We start from the raw sequence: 25,549 nt of genomic DNA on the forward strand, positions 1-25,549 counted from the left end.
CTGGTCCTTCGCATTCTGGAAATGGACTTAATTTTGTTTGATGCTCTAATCGTGAACTAAGCGTCACGTCTATAAGGTAGATATGCTAGAAAATAGACTTTAAGGTGTTCCGAGTAAATCAGAGTGAGCTCATGCAAAAGGCTTGTCAAGCAAAGGTTTTGAAGAAAAGCATGGCGCACAGACAATTGAATAAATGGTGTAGCCAGTACAGATTTCTGGCTCCAAAGAGAATACTGTACAATGAAATGTGCAACAGCCATCCAATGAGTGCGATACTCCCAAAAGCTTTAGTAGATGAAGGCCTTTGGGGCATTCTAGACCTGGCGTTGCTTTCGATGAGTAAAACTATTGGTAGAACAGCAAGAAAGTTGTGGTGGGAGCGAAAGGGAGTTTGCCATTTGATGGCAAAATTGCGCATAAACACCACCACGATCGGGGCATTGATTGGCACCAGAAATAGCATCAGCATCAAAATCGAATTGTTGAAGTTTAGTAAACGCTGCTTCTCAGATCTTTTTGGACTGGCTGCTAGTTTTAAGCAGAATACTACCTGCACTATAGTCAGAACAACAAACGCAAACTGGTATGGGATGTAAAATATCACGCTCAAAATGATAATGACTAACCCAGCAATTTGTCTAACGTCATAACCTCGACTGTTAGTATCCCATATCGAACCTGAGCTGTTTTCGGCTACTTCACAGCCTTCTTTAGATCCATCGAACGTCCAAGTCACTAGGCCCTCAACGGTGACTACAATGCGGTAAACAAGGTAGACCAAAGAAACTGTCATCAAAAGGAAAAATGGGCCTAGCCACCACATAAAAGTCTCACGAGTGCCGAGGAACAAGGCACTTTTCCTCGACATAAAGCCAGGCAAAGCTTCGCCAGTTTTGTCATGGATCAAATTGGGAATCTGAGGTGAACCTAGCAAGCTCGCTATTGGTGTTAATAAGCCCAAAAAGATACATAAGCCAAACCAATGCTCGTTCAGTATTCGATACACTGCGTAATCGAATGCAACATATTGACCAACTTTCCCGTATTCAAAAAACTGGAAAGCCACCACCAAAGAAACGAAAGCAACAGTGAAAGCGACAATGGACAATCTAAATCTGATAAGCAACATCTTTACCGTTAGCGACCAGTTGATCTTCAGGTTCATGGAGCTTTCTCCTCCTGGTGGACTGATAAACATCAGCTTCAGAGAATTATCGTGCGTAGAGTTCAATTCAACAAAAGGTGCCACATTGTGGAAGTTGATGTCCTGAGGACCTTGATCTAGGTTCACATGCCACTTGGTTTCAAATGGCTTTTCCACCGACTGCCGAAGAAGTGGCTGAAATACATTGCTTAATCCGTGATGCTGCGTTTGGACACGGTAAGATACGATTGAGGAATACAGGCTTGTGAAATCAAAGTTCGTGACCATACTCGAGGGAATTTTTCTATCGTTCCGCCTGAATATCCCATCGAAGAAGATCCGGAATGGACTGTCGTTAATGACCGTTGTGGTAACTTTGTCTGTGAGTTCTGCCGCTACAAAGGAGTCAGCATCTGGATTGCCCCGTCCGATGTCCATTGCTATGAAGTCATAAGCAAGTATGGTCGTTTGATTTACATTCAAAAGCCTGAATGGGTCATCACCTGTATCCCAGGATGAATCTGAGGGGTATTGGCTCTTAGAAGTAGACTTCGGTATAGTGACAAAGTATTCAGATGCTGATATGCAAATGGATGTGCCATCTTCCAATGCAAGGGTTTTGCCCTCCTGGTTTGGTTGTTCTTTACAGAAGAGGACCTTGACGGTTTCCATGCTAGTGAGGACCGAAAATTGAAGCTTTTGTGAAGCTTTCGGTATATCAAATATGCGAGTAGATGCTTCCGATCTCAGATCCCCTGATGTCAAAACCTCTTGTTCATTGATTTTCACCTGTTTGTACTCCTTGGTAAATTGGAAGGTATCACTCAAATCCACAGGAGCTGCATTCGCAGTTTTGTCTTGGTTGGTGTAGCTTTCAAGTCCTGTGAGAAGCCATTTGCGGTACAAGTGCATTCTTTCACTAAGGGGTCTTGTCATGGAGGGCGATCGGACGTCTGTAGACTCTAGCAAAATATGCGCTAAAATGTTTCGGAGTTGATCGCACCAAACTATCGCCAGGTGATCGATGGGAGTCCATAGTTTTGGAATTGTTGTTGTGTATGTGGTAAAGCCGTTTCCGTAAGGTATTATTCCTTCAATGGCGGTGAAATCTGCAGGCAGCACGGTATCTAAAACTCCGCCCGTAATCGATATCAACGAGACATTTTGGGAGTAGAAACTGGAGCTTTCTTTGTACTGCGCTCTCCAAAACTGGTCTATGCGCTCGTAAATCTTCATCATATCACCATCGAAGGTGACAGGAGCCACGGCATGCGGAGCTGATAGTGTAATGTAGGAATTCACAGATTCCGCTCTGAAATTTTTGAGAGTAGGCATCACTCTTGCGACAATACCGCCCATGGAGTGGCCTACTATGAGAACAGATTGGGGAAGAGGCCCACTATCGGATCGATAAAGCGAAAGGATGTATGCAATGGCATCGTTTAAGTATCCAGCCTGATCCAGTAGCGTTCTGCCATGGAAAGCTGTGAAATCCTCGTTGAAATCGGCTGTGAAAAAGTCCAGGTTTTTCGTGTGCGGGTTCTTGATCGAGTCGGGTTCATCAAAATACACGTTTGCACAAGCCGCAGCGATCGACCGTGCTTGTTTGAAGCTTCCAGCATTCCCCGGTATGAAGAGCACTGGAATGCCGTCTACTTCTATCGTCCCGTCCTCCTCGTTGGGCTCACGATCTTTGCCCTGTTCCCGATACAAGTACAGATGGTATTTCTTGGCCAGTTGGGTGTATCTTTCGTCAAACCCGTCTATTCGAGCGTAAGACGGATACATATACACCGGTCGACATTGTGGAGAGTCCGAACCGGAAAACCTTGTCAATGTACTTACCAGGACCACTAGTAGAATGAAGAAGAAACCCAAACCCAAAATGCGGTTCGGAACCCCAGTTTTGGCAGTTTCTGCAACACCGTTTGCACTATCTACGCCCCTAAAAGCTTTTTCCGCTTCCCTGTCTTTTTTCAGCAATTCTACCCGATGAGATGGTGATTCTTTGATCTCAAGGTATCTGCCTGCAAACACCGTCATTCCCTTATGAACAAGTGCTTTCGCACTTCTTCGTACTCCCATCGAGGCTTCACAATCAAGAATTTGTATCAAGCTGACCTGAATGCCCTCAAATGATGTCAAGTTTGGTGAACATTGGTGAACAAATCAGTAAGGTCATCAACCATTTTTCAATGTTCTTATATACTCTTTCGACATTAATACAACAAGATGACTGGTGAAATCCACAAGAGTCTCAAGATACTCTGGAATCGACCAATTGCGCTGATGGACAGCTTATGAAGCGGACTACAGAGGTCTAACTAGCGCTTTAGGTCTAGTTTCTGTTCTCTACCATCCAATATGGTCAATATTACTCGATCGTTAATGTCATTAGTATCTACTACATACATGAAAAATGCCAAACTTTGTAGAAGTCAAAAAAATAGTTGGTGTGCAATGCGTCCGTTGGTTCGGTGAGTTGTAGCAGCGAATCGTGTGTTTCGCAGCATATGCGATTGCGGTTTGGAAGTGAAGAATGAAATGAATTGTTACAATTTTGGCTCCAGACTTTTTTTGAATTTGGATGACGCCGGTTTCTAGTTCACAGATGTGATGTGCTGTTGCTGTTTTGCAGCTGCCGCTGCATTGGCAGTTGTGCTCTTTTTCAGTGTGGACGACGCAGAAGACGACGACGCAGTAGGAGAAGAAGAATTGTTGTTCATTTTGGCATGGTGTTTCGGAGAGGCAAAGCCCTTGTGAACCCGACGTTGACTGTACACGTCTTGGCGGTATTTGAAAGTGGCATCGCGCAGCTGCTCGTACGATTTGCTCCCCAGCATAGTCCCGAAACGGATGGTTTGCGTTTCGTTGGAAATCTGGTTGAGTCGCGCTGGCTCGTGCGAAAAATAGGCACCGTAGCTGTTGTGGTCGGACTCGTGTTTCCATCGGTCGTGCAGTCTGGTGAGTGCGTCCAGTTTGGAGTCGTAAACGTCTACAACGTCATTATTACGCTCTTGAGCATCGATCTCTGAAAGATCCATAAACTCGCTGACGGGTGTGAAACTGTCGCGCGGCTTGAGCATATCGATATATTCGATCCCCAAACGGCCCACGCGTCTTCGAAGCTTGAAGGGCAGTTCCCGTGTGTAAACCTCGCTGTCGTCTTGGAAAGGATTGAACCGCTCGATCCTGGAGATTTTAGGATTGCTCACAATATCGCCTTCTTTACCGACTATAGTGACATCCTTAGAAGTTCCACTCAGATAGTCTTCCAGCTTTGGCACGTAGTAGGATCTTTGGGCCTCGAACTTGGAAGATGCAATTGACGAAAATGGCGCGTTGCTGGCAGAAACGTTTGCAGGAACGGTGATGTCAAAAACCGGGTTGTAAGGATCATCGGTCAGGTTGAAAAACAAGTCACCGTCTTCGAGTCTACGGTTACGCATCCTTTCTTCCACATAGTTTTTGGCACTTTTCTCCTTGGAAACCAGCAGATTGTCCACGTCCTCCAGTAAGATATCCGGGATCTTGGAACTAGGAAGTTTGACATAGACATGAGCAGCCACAGAATTGGCTTGTTGTTTCTGTTGCTGAGAGGCGTGCGCTTGCTGTTGTTGTTGCAGCTGCTGCTGCTGCTGTTGGTGTGCTTGCTGTAAATTTTTCTGCTGCAATTGCTGTTGTGCGGATTGCTGATTGGGCGGTTGGGCCTGCTGGCTTTGTTTACTGGTTTTCGAAGCGGCATGCTTGGAACTTGTGGAATCCGCTGGAGTTTTCTTAAGTTTACCTTTCGTTTTCTTAGACGTGGTTTCGACCGGAGTGCTCAAAATAACTTTGCTGACAAGTTTCCGTTTCTTAGTATCAACCAGTAGATTATCATCTTCGCCCTTGATACCCAATGCACGTTTTACGGGTTTAATGTCACGGCGTAATTCGAGCACTCTTAGATCCTGGTCCAATATGTCCAATGTGGTTTGCTCTCTTTTTGCAACCAGCAACGCGAGTTTCTTGGTGTATTGTAACTGTTGTTGTAAAAGTCGCAATTTGTGACTATTTTGATAGTCAATTCTTCTGGTCTTACGGGCCTGTCGTACCTCACGTCTGCGGAAACACACGTACGGATCATTTTCATCGCGTTCCCCGCCATGTTTTTCAAACTTGAGTTGTGGACTGATTTCGTTACCATGGGCTTCAATTTTTCGAGTTTTCCAGTGCTGGTAAACTTGAGAGCCATATTTCTCCACTAAAATCTGCAAAGAGCGACAGTCTTGACTACTGGGGGTATCAAACTGAGTTGCAAAACGATGTGGTGATTGTAGTCCAATTTCTTTGGCCAAATGGTTTTTGATGCCCGCATCGCCAAGGTCACGTTGCAGGATGGTCGGTTTAATTTCCTCGAGCGTTAAAATGTTTTCGGGGTCAATGCTAAGAAACGGTTGTCTCTCGTGAATAGCGGTCTCGAAACTGCTGCACAAAAGTTCGAACTCGTTTTCGGAAAGTTCGGGTTTCGAATTTGTGGTTGTTCCAAACGTGGAGTTAAGAAACTCTTCATCGCGCTCATCTATGTTGTAGCTGTTCCCACAACAATCCTCGACGGTAGCGGAGAACCTGATGTAGCTTTGAGGCTCTGTGAACGTTCCTTGGTAAAAAAGTGCATATTCGGGCCATGTACGGGATGCATCGGGTGTAGGAATATAAAGTTCGGTGCGAGCTAGCTGATTTTTCTGTAAAATGCGATGCAAATGCTCCTCTTTCTCTTCGTTTTTGTCCACTCCGGTTTCGATCTCGACGAGTTCTCGTTGCTGCAGCTCATCTTTGTCAAGTTTTCGTAGGTCCGACGCATGGTAAACTTGGAGTCGCTGTTTGACCGAGATTTTACGGTGTCGAAACCTGGTATTGTTAGCTTCTTTGGCACCTGCACTGGGAGATCCAATGGAACCATTGGTCTTTGTAGCTGTCACCATGGTTTGGTGCGGTGTGTGGGTGTGTGGGAGAGTCTGCGCGGTGTGCACGTGATATGCACGTGACAGAGTCCAAAAAATTCCACACTTGTTTTTTACTCTTAATTTTCGTGGAAGTTCACCAGGTGAGATTTAATAACGACAGAAAACGCCTTAGTTAAACAGACCAGGCTTGGTCAAGGACGTCTAGTATCGTACCTTTTCTGTCACTTTCCACACGTCAAAGAAGTCTTATTGAGTCAATCTGTGCGAATTTTCGTCCACAATGACCTTCTGCCGGTTACCCGGCTGAGTCCAATTTTTTTAATTCTCCCTATATTTCCTCCAGTCGCCAAGGAGAAGAAAAACCGGCCAAAAAACAAATAAGAAAGAGAGACAGAGAGGAAGAGATGATTTGTAGCAGTAAAGTACTCTCAAAATGGTTAGCTCCTCTCACTTCACACTGAGGTGTATCACTCTCACTTTCCACAGGTTTCCAAAAAATAACGTGGGTTGAAAGCCTGCGTTGTTATTGGTCGTCGTTGTTCGTCGACCACACCCCTGTAATGAGGAAAAAAAAGTTTTTTTTTGTTTGTGTATCGGGAGACGAAAAAAGAGTGGGATCGTGATGTACGGTGCTCACGTGTTTGTCATCTGATATTCACGTGTTTGTTTATCACGTGCATGTATCGTCATGTACGTTCTTTTCGCGAGTACAACGAGTACAAGTTTTGAGCATCGGGAACCATTGAGTAGGTTAGAAGAAGGTCTTTGAGTAGTGTAGTGGTAGCAGGAGATCGATGAAATAAAGCCTTCCAGCAGTGGTAGCAGGAGATCGATGAAATCGATGAAATAAAGCCTTCCAGTAGTGTTGTATGTGTTTTACTCTCCCTGTAGCCACATATCCACGCCCAAGTGATCTTGATTTCATACAGTAACAGAATCAAGTAGGCATATGGAAACGCCTTTTTTATTGCAACGCTGGCAGTTCGTTAGCGGATTGTTCAGGTGCAGCAACCGGAAGTACTTCACAGCATGATCAATGTCTTCTGCCTTTACAGATGGCAAAGCTACAGAATGATGGACTTCTCTATATGAATGTTCTTTAATACCAGTCCGTGTCCACAGTGATTTTTCCGCGCACGTGACACGACGACAGCGTTACACAAATTGTAACAAATGGAACCGTCCCCTTCATCGTGGTGAATGAACCCGAGGTATGTTTATTGAACGCTACGCTTCTGTATTTGGGGTGGATTCGATTCACCTTACCGTTTCTGTGTGGTAAGCGTTGACGTGACCCACCATTGTATCATGTGCATCGCAAAGTTTCTTCTTTAGTGGTGCTTTCTGGCCACTTTTTGGCCACTGACTGCCTGGACTGCTGAAATAGCACATTTTTTAGAGACAAGACTTCGATTGGGTCATTCACTGGTAATATTGTTGGGATTGGTGAACTATATGGTGTAGCGTAATCAGAAAATGACATATTAGTCTAAAGTGACATCTTAAGGGCTAAGGTGAAATGGACCAATCGTAAAGATATGAAGCAACGATACGTCACTATGCAGGATTTCCATCAAGTAATTCTTACTACTGGCTAGGGTCTAGAAAGTTACCTACTGTTTGCTATTGTTGCTCCCAAAATCGTTTAAATTTCCGTGGTTTGGTCAAACAGAATGTACCAAACTTATACTCAAAAGAACCACGGAGAGATAAGAAAAATCCATAACCATAACCATTCACTTAGAGCAAACCATGCAGTTTAACAACTCGAACACTGCCGACGTAGTCGAGCCTCAATAAATATGCACTATATCAAGCACAGATCCTATATGGCCATCATATCGACAAATTCGTCTCAAATCAAGTCCAATTTTTAAATAAAAGCGTGTTTTTGGATTCTGTTGTAGATTGCTCCCCTATCACCGCCGAAACATCGAATAACTCGAACAACCACTACGTTCAACTTCAGCGACACCTCTGGATATTCGTCGCGGTGGTAGTCGAACTTCTATCGTCGAGTACTCGTACTCGTACTCGTGAAGACCGTTCAAGTTAAAGATTGAAATGCATTACTACCATCAACTCCGAACAATACCATCATCCAAACATCAAACGCTCTTCATGGACTATAGCGACACCAAAGAGCAATTGATCGAGACCAAAGAAGGTACTCCAGACTACAAGCTAGACTATGGACCGCTACCACGAGATACTTTCATAAGTAAACTATCGTGGAGACTAGAAGTTGGGAAGTGGACCTGTGCGACTGTTTTGTTGACACTAATAGCATATGGTACGCTCGTTATGTTTGGCTTCTGGATCGACATACGTGCAGGAATAGTCGTTTCAGTCGCGGGCTCTTTTTTTACACTTGTGCTAATAGTAAATATCATTGAATCATCCAAAAAAGGGTGGAACGACAGAAGCGTACGTAGCTGGATGGTGGAGATAATAAGTGTCAACCCTGGAGAGGATTTGAACAAGTGGGATTTGATTGCTGCTAAAATGAACATTATTCTTCACGAAAATGGCGAAACGGCCACCAGGTATTATTTCTACGACGGGAGACACTGTCTGTTCAGATTTACCGATAAATATGCCACATCAAATTCGAAAAACTTTGGAGAGCGGTCTCGCTTGGCCGTGCCCTTCATCAAAGCTGCCGTGGATCAATACATGGAGCATATCGACGAGCAATTACGGCAAGTGACGCTGGGTAGTTCCTCTAATAGAGCCAAGGATGCCCTTCAAAATGTTGATAAGAAAGCGAAATGATGGCTTGCACAATTGTGATGGCCAATTCAATACTGAAAACAATCAGCGTTGCGTCATTCCTCCAATCTCAAATCCAAGGCCTCGAACTAAGCGTAAGCTTACCTGAATGAGAAATTCTACTACCGGATACATGCTACAGCGATGTATTTGCAAAGCTCAGATGGTTCAACAATTGATACGCATCATATCGAAGATTACTGTGCGCTTGAAGCACGTGACATACGTCATTGATCCTATTTAGACTACAAGAGGCAAATTGATACCCCAAAGCCTAATTCAAATCAACTTCGATGTGATCGTATCTCTCTGATCATTTCAAACCTCTTTGTTTTTGAGTTTATACTCGTAATGGGACTCTGTATTCGGCTTTCGTCACGACAAACGTAAAAAAGCGTTCGAGTTGTTTCCTAGTTGTAAAACTACTTCTTTTGAAGCCAGAGTGGTCTTACCGTGGACTGCCAAAGATGCACACGACGGCCTTTCATGGCGAATAAAGATCACCCTAATAAATGAATTCGAAGAGAAAAATAAACGAGGAAACTAATTCACACTGATCCTGATGAAACTACCCATAATCTATCCATCTAAGAATACGTTCCGATCAATTCCACTCAGCTCATAGTGACAAGGCTGTCTAAATTCTCTCACTATTTCGAGCAATTCTGTCGCAGTCCAGGATCACATGGTCTGTGATTAACCATTCAACGCTCTAGAGAAACAGAGGTCCCGACAAGACTATTATAGATTATGCCTCTGGTAGTATCATAGTCAAGGGATCCGAACAATAGACCATCAGCGCACCTTTACACCCAAGTGAACTCTCAACAGACAATAAGAATAGCACGTGCTCCTGCGACACACTGTAATTTCAACGTCTACCGCACCTAAGCCGCTATATCATTATTCCAAACCACTGTTTAGAGCTGTCATTCAATTTTTCTTGACCAGCAAGTGTAATTTCTGGGCAAAAGATTGTCTCCCACAGAACCCATTACTCGGACACTTCTTTTCACGGCGCTCGAGCGTTGTCAAACCTTGAAGGAAAACGGTATATTGTCTGAACACCATATCTACATTCCTTGCTTTAACGCACTGTTTTGGCCAGCTTTTGTTCTTCACTGGCATGCCATCATCCAAATATTCGCACCCCTGCTTCCATGATGTCTTATAACCATTCTTGGTCTTACCAATTGTTTTCCAGCCTACAAACATATTATTCACCTTTACCCTAGCATTAGATCACTCATAGACCATTCTTGAACACCAGTGACACACTTTGTCATACATTATACAATTTCGTTTGGCACAAATCTACCTCCAAAGTTTCAAACCCTATCTCCAAGAAATTACCCTATCCAGCAGCTACGTATCTGAAGTCTATTCGTGTCCCCAAACGCACCTATCCTTGCTTTGATGCCATGTCGTTAATTCTTGCCTACTTCTCTTATTCGGTCCTTAAACATGCCTCAAAGGTCCAAAATCACTGTCAAAAAAACGAAAGCCCAAAAATCTCATCTCGCCCACACTCTCAACACAAATTCGATGCTTTTGCAACTCTATTCAACCCATTTCGAGATCGGTTTTCACTACTGAGTGTTCCTTCGTATTCCAGTACCGACATCGAAGACCGCTATTAATTACAGATCAGCGATGAGTTCCACGATGAGAAAGCTCATCGTCAGTTAATACTGTAACTATAGGTCCCCACGACTTGTATATAGCCCCAGTGCACCATGGATTCGCTTATAGAGATTGTCACAAAGACAATTGGTAACTTGCAGGCCAAAGTTTCTTTCTTAGATACTCAAAAACAACAATACAGCGACATAAGAAAACATTTGACAGAACGTCAATCTGGAAGTCCTGGGGCAAATGAAACCCAGAAGGGACTGATTCTGGGAGAGTTCATCATATCTTCTCAAATTTACCAGAATATAGGATACGAATACTACGTGGAAAGAAGTTTGCAAGAAGCGTTAACTCATGCTACGGATAAATTACGGCTCATCGATGATGCCATCGAGCAGTTCAAACGTAAAAACAAAGAGGCTGACGAGACGTTGAAGAACTTGAAACAGGCGCAAGCGTTAGAAGAGAGTGCCGCAGAGTTTCAGGAGAAAGCTGATCCATCCATAGACCCTGCGGAAAATGATGAGGGATTGCCATTCATGGAAATCAGAGAAGAACTGGACGAGGACGGTAATGTCGTCTCTGGGTCTGTAAATCCCACAACAGGTAAGCACAAAGGTGTGGAGAATCCGGCCAAGATCGAGGAGATTAAAGAAGACGATAAGGTTCAGAGCTCAGAGGATGAACTGCTAGAATCTAATAAAGCGTGTGATCCTACTTCTGAACAGAACATACGGGAACCTACCAGTGAGGAGACCGGTAGAAAACATATAGACTCGTCAAAACTTTCAGAAGGGGTGGCTACTACTCCGCAACAACCCTTCCCAGACCGGGGCAACAACAAGGGCTACGCCATTGATCCCAATGACATTTACACATTCGATGAGATTGTAGGTCAATTGGAACACCAAGACTTGCTAGAGGATGGTGATATAGATGAAGAGGATGTTCATTACGATTTTGACTCGTACAATTCGCATTATAACGATGATGAGGATCACGAATCTGATGAAAGTGACGATTTCGACGATAGTCCCGAATCTTCGCTACCTTCAATTATACCGGAAGCGGCCAGAAGTCGGTTTTTGGAAGAATTGAACGCTTTGCGGTCTTCTAAAATGAATACCAGCGCCGTTGAACCCGTAACCAAACCAATCTTACCAAAAGACAAAAAATCCGGCGCACAAAAGAAAAAGAGTGTTGGATTCGCACCTGAGCTTGAAGTTTTCGAAATAGACAACTTGAAGCATGAGACAAAAGCCAACACTTTCACTGGCACGAATGTAGTCGACACTCAATCGATTGCTACAGGTGTCGACCAGGAAGGTTTTGATGCCGATCTATTCGCCCAACTCATCGGTGCGAAAGGGTCGGAAGAAATACATGAAAAGTACGAAAATAAGACAACCCCAGAGGAGCCTCAAAAATGGAAACCTCGAGTGTCTAGATTCAAGAAAGACAGATCTTCGTCGCGGGAGGCATCGGCCGATATAAAATCAACACCCACTGGTGTTACAGAGAAAACCTCGAATGTAATGAACGACGTTTTGGAGAGAAACCCTGGAGTACAGGTGGTGAATGACTTTCCCCCGACGCCAACTCAAAAGAGCAAATTGCTCAATAAAAATATGCGCTCACTCAGTAAGCCTTCATCGAAATCGATAGCCAAGAACAAGACGGTGCTACCTCAAGTTACGGAAACGGAAGATCCTATTGAGCCTCCTAAATCTCATGAAACGAAAACTTTCAGTAACGCAGATGCCAAACCTTTTCCCGAACAAATCACAGAAGTCATTAACAAAGACTCTCAACCGGTGGTTCAAAACCCGCGTGTCGATTTTCAAGGTCTTGGCGAAAATCTCGACGATATGGCTCGCGCATACCTCTTGGGTCTTTACAACGACGATGTGGACGATGCAGGCACGGTGGTTGAACATTTGGACGATTTTAAAAAATACAACAAAGAGGCTGAATATCTGCAGGATGAGATCGCTACTTTTCTGTCAGAAAACCCGGCCAGAGAGGAGGCAGAAATCGAGAGCAACAGCGGCGATATAAGGAACAATAGCTCAGCGATTACCACGGATGTGGTAGAGAGACCAACTTCCATGCCGAGTGATTACAACGAAGAAGACCTTGCACTAAATGGTGACAATTTGCATTACGATATTGCTGTCGACTACCAACGACTAAGACAGAAAATGATAGCTTCTCAGGGCAACGTAGAACTATCGCAGGAAGAATTGCAACTGGAGCCCATTGACGAGTATGGGAATCCCGTTAGAACCAGTAAATTCAAAGCTGCCAAGTTAAGATTTCGAGACGTTTAGAAGGGCTGATTGGTGTGTGAACTTGTCATGTTAGATGTTGAAATCGAAATCGGAAGTATAAGCGTCTTGATAAGTTTATCGGTTGTCGTGGTCTTATCAAACCTGTTAGAATGCATTCCGGAGTGCTAAACGCGAACGTTCTAGGAGTGGCAAAAACACACATTTGGCGAAGTGAGGAAGCAATGTCGACAGGAGAGATAGCAATCACGGCGGTTGGTGGAAGCACCGTTTGAATAACAGATGGGATTGTTTTTGACTTAATTTGAGGCAATTGGCTGTTCCAAATTGGTGAGAACGAGAATCATTGTAGGGGTACTGAAGCGCAGCACGATTGAGTGCGCAAAGGTAGATGGTGCAAACATTGTTCAACGATCGATCACCGCTGGGCTCGATCGAGCTGCAAAACCAACATAGAAATTGGCTCTTGCGAGACCGAGTAAGATTTGATGAAGGGACTATTGCTGGGTTGTAGAAACGAAAAAATAACTTTAAAGATATGGTTGAAACTATTGCGTGTCGTAGGCAAGTCCTTTGAATTTAAGACTCGGACATGGAGATCTGTAAATGAGGGATGGACCTGAGACAAAAATAGTGACCCATCTTGTCGAAACTGCAGCAGCTGAGATCGCTGCAATTTGATGAAAGTACCGATTTCAAGAACAAATCCGATGAGGAAGAGAGTGATAGCGCCAATGAAGGGGGAAATTATGCAGAAGTGTTCACATTGATGTATCATTGCGGCACAAGGCAAGGATTCAGTGTCAAGATCTGTGAAGGAGCTTAGCTAAGACTAAGTAACGTTGAAGTATGAGTTTCAAGACTGGTTTTGGGTCACGAAATGTCTCTGTGATGCAATGGATGTGATCAGCTTTATGCATAGAGGAAGGGCATGCGTGTCGGTTGAAATTGTAGCGTGCAAATCAAAGCGGGTGATGAAATGAAAGAGTGGAAAATCAAGAGCTGAGATTACGACTAGCAGAACAATTGACAGCACTACAAACTGAAAACTCGAGAGCACTACAAACTGAACAATTGACAGCGCTACAAGCTGAATACTCGAGAGCACTACTAGCCAAACGACCGAGCGCAATAGGAATTCCTAACCCATTTGATTGTTTTCCAGTGTTTACAAGTCATCTGTGACGCAGGTGTACGAGCTGTCCAACCGGTAGTCATATTTGTTCACAATTGATGACTGTGCGTTGTTAACAGCAATTTCATCTGCTATGCAAACCCAATTTATCCAGTTACCATGGGTCCCATTCACATTGTGCTTTGTTGCGGATTTTACTCTGCAGTCGTAGTTGTCACTGATGGCTACCCTGAGCTGTCCTGTGTTCCTACTGTTCGCTATAGATCTCTGACGCTGTCACTGTTAACAGTGGTGGCTATCCTTTCATCATGTACTCGTGTGTATTCATGAGTACACGCGAATACCTCAGTACTCGTGAATACCTCGGTACTCGCCATCCTCTGCCAGCCACCTTCTCATATCACATGCCCAAGCCATGCTCATCTCACCATACCCACCACCGGTGTCTTTCCAAGCGTCTTAAACCATCTCCATCTGTGGCTGTTGGCTAGTTGGCTTGCGCTGTCGATGATGTTCACTAGCTTGCACTCGCGTTGATACTTTTTAGAACTCACGACAAGCACCCTTCACTCCTGGACACTCGGCAATCCAAGCCAAGCCAAGCCAAGCCAAGCCAAGCCGAACTTAGTCTACACCGTTACCGTTCGCATGGAAGAAACCAAGAAACTGCCCAGTGTGAGCGAACGTTTGCAGTTGTTGTTGCTGGAAGCCCAAGAGAACGCAGTCGTGCGTGAAGCCGGTAGTGTGGGTAGTGCTGGTACGGACACTTCGGCGTGGGACGCTGTGATTAAGACTTTGGAAAAGGAGAAGGTTCCTGCTGCAACGGCAGAGGATGTGAACTCTTACTACACGTCGTTTGTGCCGCATCGACCCTACGCAGACTATTTCGATTTCGACGGAGGCCAAATCGATGTGGAAGAGCCTGTAGCGGCGGACGTCAGCGAACCAGAACAAGAAGATGAGGATGAGGATGGAGATGAGGGCGAGGATGAAGATGTTGATGAGGAAGAGGAGGAGTCGTCCTCGAATTACTGCCCGGAAACTGCAGAAGAATCGGTCCAGCATGTGCTGGACCGTCTTAACACCTATAAGAACGAGTTTCGGGAACTTATATACAAACTGGACGAGGCGTCATTGGTTCCAGCGCAAAATTCGAAGCCAATTGGAATCGCCAAACTCGACCAACGGCCTGGAACGGTCAATTCGATCGTTTCCAGCATTTTGGGCACCCTCCAGTCGATTCAGTCCGACACGGTGAGCCGAAAACGATCCAGAAATGATTACGAGACGCACGTCGACTACGGCAGAACCGCTGCTGGTATAGCCTTGTCGTTTTCTGCACCAGCACATGCATCTTCCCGTGTCATTCCAGCGCGTGTAGTGGACTCGTCAGCGGTTCCTAACCTCAAGGACGTTGAAGAAGACCCCTGCTACGGACTCACTAATTTTGGAGTGGTGTTGATCAAGTCCCCGACCACTGTGGCTCAGCTGTGGAACGAATACACGAAGCTACCCAGCGATTGGGCGCTGCCCGACTGGTTCGAGGCCGTAGCCCAGCAACACACGCTCGAGTCCGGTGAGGTTCGCAGTCCAGCACAACTCATGAAAAGACGCACATCGATCCGCGACCTTGAGAAACGGTACGGTTCTTCTTGGAGAAACAACGACAAGAATTTTTCTAGGCAGGTTAATCGACGCAAGAAAGTTTGGTTGGCGATCGAAGAAGGATTGGAAGACGATATTCCTTTGCAAGAGTGTTTTAAATTATTGGAATCGTATGTGAGAGAGCGGGGCAAGGGTTTGAGTTGGTATTACAATGGTGTTCCTTTCAAGCTTATAGATATACGAGGGGGATGCAGGGACAATAACGGTTCTCAAGTACAACTGAACAAGTGAGAACGCTAGCGATCGCTTGTTAAGAAATCCTTCCTTGAGCACTACTGAACATCGAGACGGTTGCAATTCGCCAGAAAAGCTAAACAATCACCTGGCACCAATCGCGCGTTGTCCATATTCCAACAAGCACGCAGACACCCTGGCTTATTCCTGACGCACTCGCCTGTCTCTGACGCAATCGATTTTCCCTGACACTTTCAGTTCTTCATTCAAAGTCACACCATAAAATCTCACCTTCGAAATGTCAACGTCAGCGTCACTATTTTGTGTATGACAACATCACCACTTCATCCACCTAACTCAGACACCTCAAACGCACGAATTTAAAACCCTGCACACAGCAACCCGTCATCCTTGCCCCATTCCATGGGCTCACCACTTACATGCTTAATAGGTATGTTACCACTTCCTAACAAAAACTCAAATATCTGTTTAAGAACCTAACTCACCTTCCATCAACATCTTCACAGTGGGCGAAACACCTGCCACTCAATTTTTGGCTTGGAGACTCAGCTTGTCAAACGCTTTCATCATTTTGGTCTCCAGTAACATCTCTAGCGATGGCATTGTATCGTGGAAATCGTCGAAACTTGGTTCCAATTTCTATAGACCCAACGTTTTCGCCAAAGAGCTGGAAGATTTAGAGCCCCAGCTATTGAATTCCGACAAGACTACCCGCAAATACAAGATTGATGCAATGATTGTGTCATGTTTGTCGTTACCGTCACTGGATCGATGCTGTCAAGTTTTATCAAATTACAGCGACAAAGATACAATCGTGATGATGAATGCTAACTATGCGGTAGAATTGGAAGATTTGGCCATTTCTCGTTTTGCAAATTGTAGTTGTGGTGTGGTTTCGATTTTATGTGACGTTGAGGCTCGTCAACTTTCGTCAGGATCTTATGCTTTGGTCAATGACAATTGTTGTTTTTACGTGGGCCTCACCAACGTTCGTAAGACACCACTAACCATGGGAGATCAACGCCAAGAGAACGTCGATAAAATCCGACAAATCATGCTAGATCGAAATTCCATCTTGAATACCGTGTTGACCCAAATTCAACACACCCAAGTAGAGGAAATTATCATAATTGATCCAGATCAATCGCAGAACATGGCTTTGAAAGTTTGGGAACATATCATACCGCGAATATCATTGAATTTGGTGTGTATTGTTTTTGAGCAATTTGACCACGATAAACTCTTGGCTAACGCTTCTTCACGACTCATTTTCGAAGACTTGGTCAAAGAACTTATGCAAATTTGCTACCTGCAATGTGGGGATGCTGTAAGCAAGTACCTGAATCTCAAAGGTTTCGATACTCACATGGGTATGGAGAATTTGGTCTCCAGTATCGATTTCCACAAAGTCGTACAGGATACCAAAGATCGCAAACGACAAATGGATATGTTCACCATTAATGAGTATCCAGAGTTTTTGACGCTTTCATTTGAAGCCTATTGTTTCCATCATCGTCTAGAGTTCCCGGCGCATGTTCTCTTGCAACAACCAATGCAATTGGCCAGCGATTTTGGCATCAATTACTCCAGTTTGAATTTCCTGTTTGGCTTCTACTCCAGGTTGGTCTCTATATGTGGCTACAGTATCGAAGGCGGTCCCAATGAATTGGGTCGATCTTCTTTACTTCTGAGTATCGGAGATCAGCTATTTAACCATAGCGAACAAACCGTGATGTTCGAAGACGTCACTGGATCGCCGTCACGCAGATGGAAAACCGGTTTACGTTCCAAATTCAAGCGCAAGGTCAAACAATCTGATCACAATGGGACTGACATTGAACCGATCAACAGGGGTTTAGTTGCGGTGAACGGTTCAAATGAACAACTATGTAAAGTCGAAGAGTCAGACGCCGCATCTGGAAATTCGGGTTTCCCATTTTTTGGTAACGGTGACGCAGCGGACGATTCGGGCGCCGACGACAATTGTGATACCACTTCCGCGGTAGACGACCTCATACAACTTCCTAAGTTTCGCGGCCGAGACGAAATAGATGCAGATGTGCTATTTGAACAGGAGTTGCGAGCCAACCCATTGACAATGTCCTCCAGATACTATTTCGACGCATACGGGCTGGGTGATCGTCGATCTTTGGATGAAAAACGTACACGTACGCACAATTGGAACAGCTGCAAATTCTGGAAACTGCAACGAAAGTACTTGGCAGAGACAGGTCAAAGATCTCAATCCGTTACGTTTACAGGATCAGCCACGGTGCCGGACCGATTTCTATGGGAGCATTTAAATTTACTAAGACGGGTCAACATGGGTGGTATATTGAGCGTTACTACGAGCAGGTACGGGCATGTGGATTCTTCGCAACGACTATTTGACGATTGGAGTCGAGGAGTAGGGCCCTTGTCGGTCTCTGGTGGAGACCGTAGAAGGTGTTCGGGAAAGAAAAAGTTGTCTCTGGAGGATGTGGATTAGCTGGTGGAGAATTCGCGATGAAAGAACCGATTTCGAGTGAGGGAGGTGAATGATCAACGAGGTAGTTTTGAAAAATCTTGATTATCGTGACGCGGTAAACCAACACCTGCACTTTGCATCGCGGACAAATATTTTGTAGACATTTGTAGTAATGTTAGAGATTCACTTGATAGGCATAATCTTGGCGTCAATACACGCAATTGCAGCTGGATATCCACATCGACACATTGGTGGTGGGGTCCTTCTCGTTTGGTTTCCATTGAACGGATGACGCATTGGTACAGAGTGATCCGTTAAACGGATCATAATCGGGTTGCCATCTTTCGGGATCCGTTTCGTGTGCGGCTACGATCCGTTTAGTAACCCGTTATCAATAGATATCCATCCGTCAGGTATTCAGTATGTCCTGGGTTATGATCCGTTTGCAACCCGTTTTCGTAAATCTTCAGCTCGAAGCTTCAGGTGCAACAACCAATCCCTGACTTTCCCGATAGGTTTTGCAGGATGTACAATGTTGTTTCCCGAAAGAGAGCGAATCTTCTGGCCTTCCCATCTTTCTCTATTCAGATGCCGAAAGGATCTTCCTACCCAAAAGATGCCACATGTCCGTCGCTCAGGTGATGATACGCCCATCACCACTAACAATTCGCTAATCCTAACTACAAAAGTATGTCGTTAATCCTATCACCGCATTCCAGTGCGCTGATCATGCGTTGGCGATGCAGTTTCGCCATGCACCGCAAGGCATTTTAACCATTCTGGGTTGTTGGAAGTCCCAACATGGCGAAAATCCGGGTGCTTTAGAGAGGTTGTCGGTGAACACTGATAGCAGCTTCACGAGACAGCTGCAGACATGCAGCTAGTAATTACATATGAAGTCATAAGATAGCTTTAACTAGCTTATGCAGTGCGATAGCATTGCGTAAACAGCTGTAGTTAGTCTTCCAAAAGGAACTAAAAGAGATTTGGTATATTTCCGGACCCGCCCGATCAGCACGAGGCTAATGGTAACGCGAAATGCGAAATGTAGGCTTGATTGTGGAGTTATTTCGGGTTAGTATGTTTCTTTCTATTTGATGCGATTTTTAACACGATGGATATATTTAAAGATATGTGGAAAATAGAAGTCTTGGCGGAGGGCTAGGAAGGTGGGTAGCGGTAAGTCCAAAGCCTGTTGAGTTAAAAAACGTCAATTTTAGAGTCTAGATTTCAGAATTGGATACTAGGCTCGAACACCGGGTGCTTTTTTTGGTTCTAGTTTTTAGTTTTTAGTTTTCAGTTTTCGGTTTTCGGCCTTACATGAGCCCTGGTCAACAGCGATGATCTTTGAAGATACAGAATACACAGCAATAAGCCCTGCAACCCCGGGTTTTTTCGATCTGGAAGGTGTTGATCATCACGGTGGACTGCAAACGCAGCACGAGGAACAGAAGGACGCTCCCGGAGCAGGAACGGACGTTTTCGAGCTTATTTCGGCTGGATCCAGCTTCGAAGCCTCGCTTCTGGGTGCAGACTTGGACCAGAGCATAGATACGCAACAAGAAGAGCCAGATGAGGACGAAGGTTTGCTCGATTTCGAACTCCCGTTGAATTTCCACCACAGTAGTAGCACCAGCAATCTGGAAACTACAAGTGTTCCGCACAATCTCGAGTTTGTCGACCACAACACGGGCGTTCGTCGGATGTCAGTGACCAAAAGACCATCTCTAGCGTCTCGTTTTTCAGAGAGCAGGTTGTCGGACCACAACAACAACAACAATAACAATAACAAAAACCTAGCGAATAGGCCCCAGCCAGTGCGGCGGAGAAGTAACCCTTTCTATTTCCCATCCAAACACATCAAAAACATGATTTCAAAGGAAAAACAACGGTTACACACGTCTCGCAAGACTCAAGCCGTTGGCAAAGATGGCTCATGCGATTCGTCGTCCTCGCAGGGCCCGCAACATAACAAACCAATCCTCGAAAGGCGACAAACAGTGCTTTGAGTATCACAGGTGCTGGATGCACTTCATCAACAGCAAATAAATGCAGTGGGCGTGGCTGTGTCCCTTCCACGCCAGTGTTTAGATGTCGAAAAAAAAGCTGGACTTTTTTTCCACTTTTCGTCACACAAGCTTCTTTCTCTCTCTATCTCTCTTTTTTTCTCTTTATCAACTTGTGTTGTTCGGTAACACTTATTTATTCGTATAGATCCTCGTCAAGTCTGGCGGCGGGATTGGTCTCAATGAAGTCCAGAGAAACTTTGTGGCCTAATAGCTCTCTGATGTTTTGAACTCCATATTTGATCATAGTTGGTCTCTCCAATGACAGCCCCCATCCTAGAACCCGCATGTTGGGTGGCAGTCCCATAGGTTCCAGCATCTCAGGTCTGAACATACCCGAGTTACCAATCTCTACCCATTTTCCTAGACCCTCGTGCCACGAAAAGATCTCCATGGATGGTTCGGTGTATGGATTGTATGTAGGCTTGAAACGCAGACCCGTAACACCCATCTTCTCGAAAAATCCTTCCATGAACTGGATTAGATCCCCTAGCGTGATGTTGTAGTCCGCAAGAACACCTTCCACCTGGTGAAACTCGGCCAAATGTGTAGCGTCCACGGCCTCATTACGGAACACACGGTCGATGGAAAATAATCTGGTAGGCTTGGGGTCCTCGGCTAGCTTCTTCAACATATGTGCGGAAATAGCAGTCGTGTGAGTTCTCAAAACTAGTTTTTGGGACTCCTCAGGTTTCCAATTGTAACGGTACCCGATGGAGTCATATTTGCCCTGTTCGTGGACGGCCTTGATGTTCTCCAAATATTCCTTGTCGTCTGGCAAATCACTTTGGAGGGGATCTTTCAAATAGAAAGTATCTTGTAGGTCACGGGCAGGGTGTTGCTGTGGAACATACAGGGCATCGAAATTCCAAAACCCAGTGTCGACATACTGATTAGAAGGCATTTCCTTGAATCCCATGGAAAAAAAAATCTGTCTGAATTCTTCCCGTACTTTGGACAGAGGATGCAGCGCACCGGACTCTGGCAAAATACCCTCAGAATTGAAATTGTAAGGCTTGAACTTGAGATCCTTGTAAGTGCTGGAGGCTACCATGTCGGCAGTCAAGTCCGTTTCGAGCTTGGTGAGCTCAGTGGAGAAATCGGGGCCCTTGGTCACTTTGAAAGACGTTTCCTTTTTCACAGCGATGAGTTTACGTTTTTTCAAATCGTTGAGCGTCTTGTCGTCCACAGAGTCAAATTGACCCTGCTGTATCTGCAAGAGCACATTTTTGGTTTCATCTACAACGTCATCGATTGAAGAGACCTTGTCACTCACGGTCAATTCGTTGTCCTTGTTTTTGGATATCCACCCGTTTTTGAAAGCTTTGGCCTGTCCAATCTTACCGTCAGCACCCATGTGAGTGGCCACATCTTTGATTTGCAGCTTGCTGAACTTGTTCACCAATTGCAGGAGTCTCATCTCGTGAGACCCTTTGGACACGATTTCATCACCTTCTTTCGTCAAAGTGTAGTAAGTTCTATCCTGTTTCGAGTAGTCCAGTTTTGCATGCGCTTTAAGAGAGTTCAGGGCAGAAAGAACAGTCTGTGGATCGACTTGTGGGAACACTTTGAGCGTTGATTCAATGGTGCCCAAATCATTCAATTTCACCAATATTTCAAGCTGAAAATCAGACATTTTTCACCACGGAAAAAACCTACTTAAAGGTCTTAATGAGTAGAGTCCCACTAATTAATGCAAGCGGCGATCAACCTAGCACTTGTATCGAAAGGTTTAGCTTCAATGTTCTCGAAGTTCAGCTATTCTGGTTTAGAAAATTTTTATTAGCATGGGTATAGTGTCGAAACTAGAGATTATTCAACGTTACCCGGCTAAGCTCTCGATGATATCAAAGTCAAGACTCTAAACCAGGTTGAAAGACGCTTTGTTAAAGGTCGATTAATGCTTATTGGGATATTTCAAATGTGTCGTTTGACCAGGGTCGTTTTGTAGATTTTTAAAGAGTTTTTTCCCGGCTTTCGAAAGAACAAATTTGACCAAGTATTGCACATTTTGAACAATGTTGGAAACAATGATGTAGAATGCTTGGCACGGCATCATTAGCGGTCGCTGGTCGCCATAGTAAGGCCTCAATCGCAATCAAAAGGGCCGTATGATTCTGGGGCACTCATACTTTGCGACTAATTCTTTTGGTCTTGCCCTCGAGATTCGATCGCCACAACTCTCTCTTCCCACCGGTCACACTGGGAAAACAGACATTTCCGAAACATCAGCGGTAGTTGCCTGCAGCTCTATGCCCTGGTTTTCTTCATCTCGCGTGGCGTAGAGATCCAGTTTCACGTTTGCATCCAGTATTATCTCTTTCTTCAAAAACCATTTTTTTTCCTCGGCCACAAGGGCACTATACTCCTGTAGCAGATCTCTATGTGACTCACATAGCCATTCCGTGTGCTGGGCCAATGAGGAGGCCGTCTCGACGTCCAGATTTGGAGAAACGCCGGAATCTGCATTATTTGTCGAACCATTGATGCTGATCGCGCTGCCATTAGCATTTGCGTTTGCGTTTGCGTTTGCGTCAAACTGCTCCGCCAAAAACTGCTCGTTCATGTTCGACAGTCTTTTTTTGTAGTAATTGGTCTTCGTTTTCGCTACTTTCCACGCTTGTTCCTTACTGTTCTTGTCCTTGGAAGCGGACAGACTGCTTTCGATGAAAGTACCTGGCGCTGTCTTGACCATTTCGTAGTTGATCTTCAGGTTATCATCCACAGCTATTATGTTTCTCTTGTGTCTAGTCTTGCGATCGTCTTCCGCATCTATGGGCTCGTTGGATTTGTATCGTTTTATAGCGTTCCAAGCATATTTAACCTGAGCGTCATTTTCCACCAAGCTCTTAAAATCTTTGATCAAAGTTTCCACCTCACTCATTTTGTGCGTGTGGTCACCCGTAAAGTGCTCACACGGACAGGAAAGGTCCTACTGAATCGCGTTGTTGTGCTAGGATAGTTACCTTGATAGATAGGTTTGGTAAACTGTATATAGTAATATGGTCTAATTCTGAAAAATTTTAGAACTTTCCATAGGCGATGAGCTAAAGAAAAGATTCAAAATCATCAGATATAAGAAGTTAGACGATGGGATCTGATAGTATTGAAGACCTTTTTGCCGCGCTAAAGCAGGCTGGAAGTGGCGGCGAATTTTCAGCGAGCGGAGACTACCAAAAACAAGCAAGAACGGGAGAAAACGACTTTGATCAGGATAAACTAGAGTTCGACGAGGATTCAAAGATTTCACAGCAACAACAAACGTTTTATGATATCGAGCAGAAACTACGTGGCCTGCCGCGTATGAAAACCAACTTTGATGCGCTTTCAGGCGCTGAGGACGCTAACAAACCCGTTCGTAAAGTAGAAGACCCAGTTTCAATCCTACATCTACGGAAGAAAGACGCACAGGCTAAGAAACCATCAAGCACAGAACAGTGGTTCACCCTTCCAAAACCAGAACTCACCAGGGAATTGAAGCGGGACTTGCTACTGATAAAACACCGTGCTGCACTGGATCCTAAGCGACACTACAAGAAAGACAAGTGGCAAGTACCAGAGCGATTTTCGGTCGGGACAATTGTGGAGGATAAAAGCGAGTTTTACAGTAGTCGTATGACGAAAAGAGAGCGCAAGGGCACTACTTTGGAGTCTTTGATGGCGAGCGACGATACAAACCGGTACTTCAAGCGCAAGTACGGTGAAGTGCAAAGCAAGAAGACCAGTGGCGCGAAGGGTCATTATAAAAAGGTTCGTGAAAAGCGAAAGAAGATGTAAAAGCGCAGGGCTAAAAAATGGTTTGAACAAGCTTAATTCACATGACATCAAGTCCTGATGTCTGTGGCATGATTGTACAGGTCTCTGATTCAAGATTTTTGTCATATTCAGCATCGGTGAATATTCTTCCCTTTTGTATGGTAATACAAGAGTCATGACCTGTTTACGGCCAGATTTTGGGGGGAAGATTTGGCATGCGAAGCTTTCGGAGCAGAATACCTCTAAACTGAATCGAAGGTCATGAATTCGAGAAAGCATTTTCAAGAAGGTCTCGTGGTAGTGCCGATGGAAAGGAGATATATCGTGCTCTTGACAGAAAAACCCGCGATACCAGAAATAAGTCTTCTGCGACTCCAACGAATGTGAGATCTGTCAACTTTACGGGGCAGCCCTATCCGAGGCCGGAAGTTGTTTCTTCTTGAGAGAAATGCTAAACGTGGTTGAGCCGTCTTTCTTTGTCGTATTCTGAGATGATAAGCCAAGCCAGTTCTGTAACAACCAATGTCAATTGAATTGACATCCGTTCTTCCAAAAGCATATCCAGAATTCCTGGCCCTAGCCGGACACATTCTGAATACAACCGATACATGCCAAAAAAAAAACCACTATTTCGGCAGAACCAAATCAAGCCAAGAAAATAGTACTTAATTTGGGACTCCTGGGTATTCAAACATCCTTTCAAACTTACAGGCTTCGGACTTGTTGAGCGGTTCTCACAGCTGTCGCTGTCTACTTTTGATCCATGAGTACACTCGTGAGTACATGTATTACATCTTCAAATAAAACTCCATAAGAAACACGTCATTAACCCTTTCAATGACACCTAACTCATCAACTTAACCAAAAATGGCTTGAGCGTTCTAGCTCAGGTATTTAAGACGATCTAGTGTCATATATATATATATATATAATGGCCACTGCTGCATTGCACCGGCGGCTTCGGCTTTCTGGTATATAGTTGTGCATCATTTGCCGCCGACACTGTTTGGTGGTCTTCGTGCGGTTGAAGATCTCGATATCCAAGACTTTTATAGAAAGATGCGGACATTGTGAACTGATGCTTTGGTGTAGTGGTTTCATATCGGCAAATCAGTGACAGCGTCCTGAAAAGGACTGTTCATTTTTGTTCCAAGACCGTTGGACCACGTTTTAAAAGACGTGGCACTCACACCACGGGAAAACAACCAAAAGATTTAGTGGGATTTGTACCGAAATGCCCACCTACCGGCTATCAAGTGATTACTAGTACGTGTGCTGGGTCTACTATTAAGAATTGATTTTTGTCGCTTTGTGTTAGATCTGGGCATTTCTGGGGTTGAAGATTGTCGCAGCTGTACTTGCTCGACATTCCTCACTTCAACGCCAGAAATGCTCAAATTGTATGAGTGGGGGCCAACGATCGAACCCAAAGAGTCTTCATTTGAGCTAGAAGAGGCACTTTTCAATTGTACGAGGAGACTTC

The 25,549-nt window shown here is 44.7% G+C and overlaps 9 protein-coding genes and 1 pseudogene across 10 annotated transcripts; 6 read left to right on the forward strand and 4 right to left on the reverse strand.

Annotated features, from left to right (window-relative positions):
• Positions 1-145: 145 nt before the first annotated feature.
• On the reverse strand, positions 146-3,229 carry BST1 (LALA0S08e03796g1_1; the record flags this gene model as incomplete). Its single annotated transcript, XM_022771098.1, has 1 exon — positions 146-3,229. One exon carries the CDS (start codon positions 3,227-3,229, stop codon positions 146-148), a length of 3,084 nt encoding a protein of 1,027 aa, XP_022629712.1.
• Positions 3,230-3,744: 515 nt separating this feature from the next.
• EPL1 (LALA0S08e03818g1_1) lies at positions 3,745-6,108 on the reverse strand (the record flags this gene model as incomplete). The annotated part of the gene is made up of 1 exon (XM_022771100.1): positions 3,745-6,108. The coding sequence occupies one exon, from the start codon at positions 6,106-6,108 to the stop codon at positions 3,745-3,747; it is 2,364 nt and encodes a 787-aa protein (XP_022629713.1).
• Positions 6,109-8,211: 2,103 nt separating this feature from the next.
• Positions 8,212-8,865, forward strand: LALA0_S08e03840g (annotated as a pseudogene). The gene has a single exon. A coding segment is annotated over exon 1 (654 nt).
• A 1,733-nt stretch (positions 8,866-10,598) lies between these two features.
• On the forward strand, positions 10,599-12,824 carry BUD27 (LALA0S08e03862g1_1; the record flags this gene model as incomplete). Its single annotated transcript, XM_022771101.1, has 1 exon — positions 10,599-12,824. The coding sequence occupies one exon, from the start codon at positions 10,599-10,601 to the stop codon at positions 12,822-12,824; it is 2,226 nt and encodes a 741-aa protein (XP_022629714.1).
• Positions 12,825-14,565: 1,741 nt separating this feature from the next.
• Positions 14,566-15,813, forward strand: LALA0_S08e03884g (LALA0S08e03884g1_1; the record flags this gene model as incomplete). The annotated part of the gene is made up of 1 exon (XM_022771102.1): positions 14,566-15,813. The coding sequence occupies one exon, from the start codon at positions 14,566-14,568 to the stop codon at positions 15,811-15,813; it is 1,248 nt and encodes a 415-aa protein (XP_022629715.1).
• A 366-nt stretch (positions 15,814-16,179) lies between these two features.
• On the forward strand, positions 16,180-18,265 carry OSW2 (LALA0S08e03906g1_1; the record flags this gene model as incomplete). Its single annotated transcript, XM_022771103.1, has 2 exons — positions 16,180-16,207; positions 16,284-18,265. 2 exons carry the CDS (start codon positions 16,180-16,182, stop codon positions 18,263-18,265), a joined length of 2,010 nt encoding a protein of 669 aa, XP_022629716.1.
• A 1,319-nt stretch (positions 18,266-19,584) lies between these two features.
• Positions 19,585-20,253, forward strand: LALA0_S08e03928g (LALA0S08e03928g1_1; the record flags this gene model as incomplete). Its single annotated transcript, XM_022771104.1, has 1 exon — positions 19,585-20,253. One exon carries the CDS (start codon positions 19,585-19,587, stop codon positions 20,251-20,253), a length of 669 nt encoding a protein of 222 aa, XP_022629717.1.
• A 193-nt stretch (positions 20,254-20,446) lies between these two features.
• On the reverse strand, positions 20,447-21,946 carry FRS2 (LALA0S08e03950g1_1; the record flags this gene model as incomplete). Its single annotated transcript, XM_022771105.1, has 1 exon — positions 20,447-21,946. One exon carries the CDS (start codon positions 21,944-21,946, stop codon positions 20,447-20,449), a length of 1,500 nt encoding a protein of 499 aa, XP_022629718.1.
• Positions 21,947-22,507: 561 nt separating this feature from the next.
• Positions 22,508-23,194, reverse strand: IES3 (LALA0S08e03972g1_1; the record flags this gene model as incomplete). Its single annotated transcript, XM_022771106.1, has 1 exon — positions 22,508-23,194. One exon carries the CDS (start codon positions 23,192-23,194, stop codon positions 22,508-22,510), a length of 687 nt encoding a protein of 228 aa, XP_022629719.1.
• Positions 23,195-23,400: 206 nt separating this feature from the next.
• Positions 23,401-24,087, forward strand: FCF2 (LALA0S08e03994g1_1; the record flags this gene model as incomplete). Its single annotated transcript, XM_022771107.1, has 1 exon — positions 23,401-24,087. The coding sequence occupies one exon, from the start codon at positions 23,401-23,403 to the stop codon at positions 24,085-24,087; it is 687 nt and encodes a 228-aa protein (XP_022629720.1).
• Positions 24,088-25,549: the final 1,462 nt, after the last annotated feature.

The sequence above is a fragment of the Lachancea lanzarotensis genome, scaffold LALA0S08 (genome assembly GCF_000938715.1).
Source record: "Lachancea lanzarotensis genome assembly LALA0, scaffold LALA0S08, whole genome shotgun sequence".
Taxonomy (NCBI): Eukaryota; Fungi; Ascomycota; class Saccharomycetes; order Saccharomycetales; family Saccharomycetaceae; genus Lachancea; species Lachancea lanzarotensis.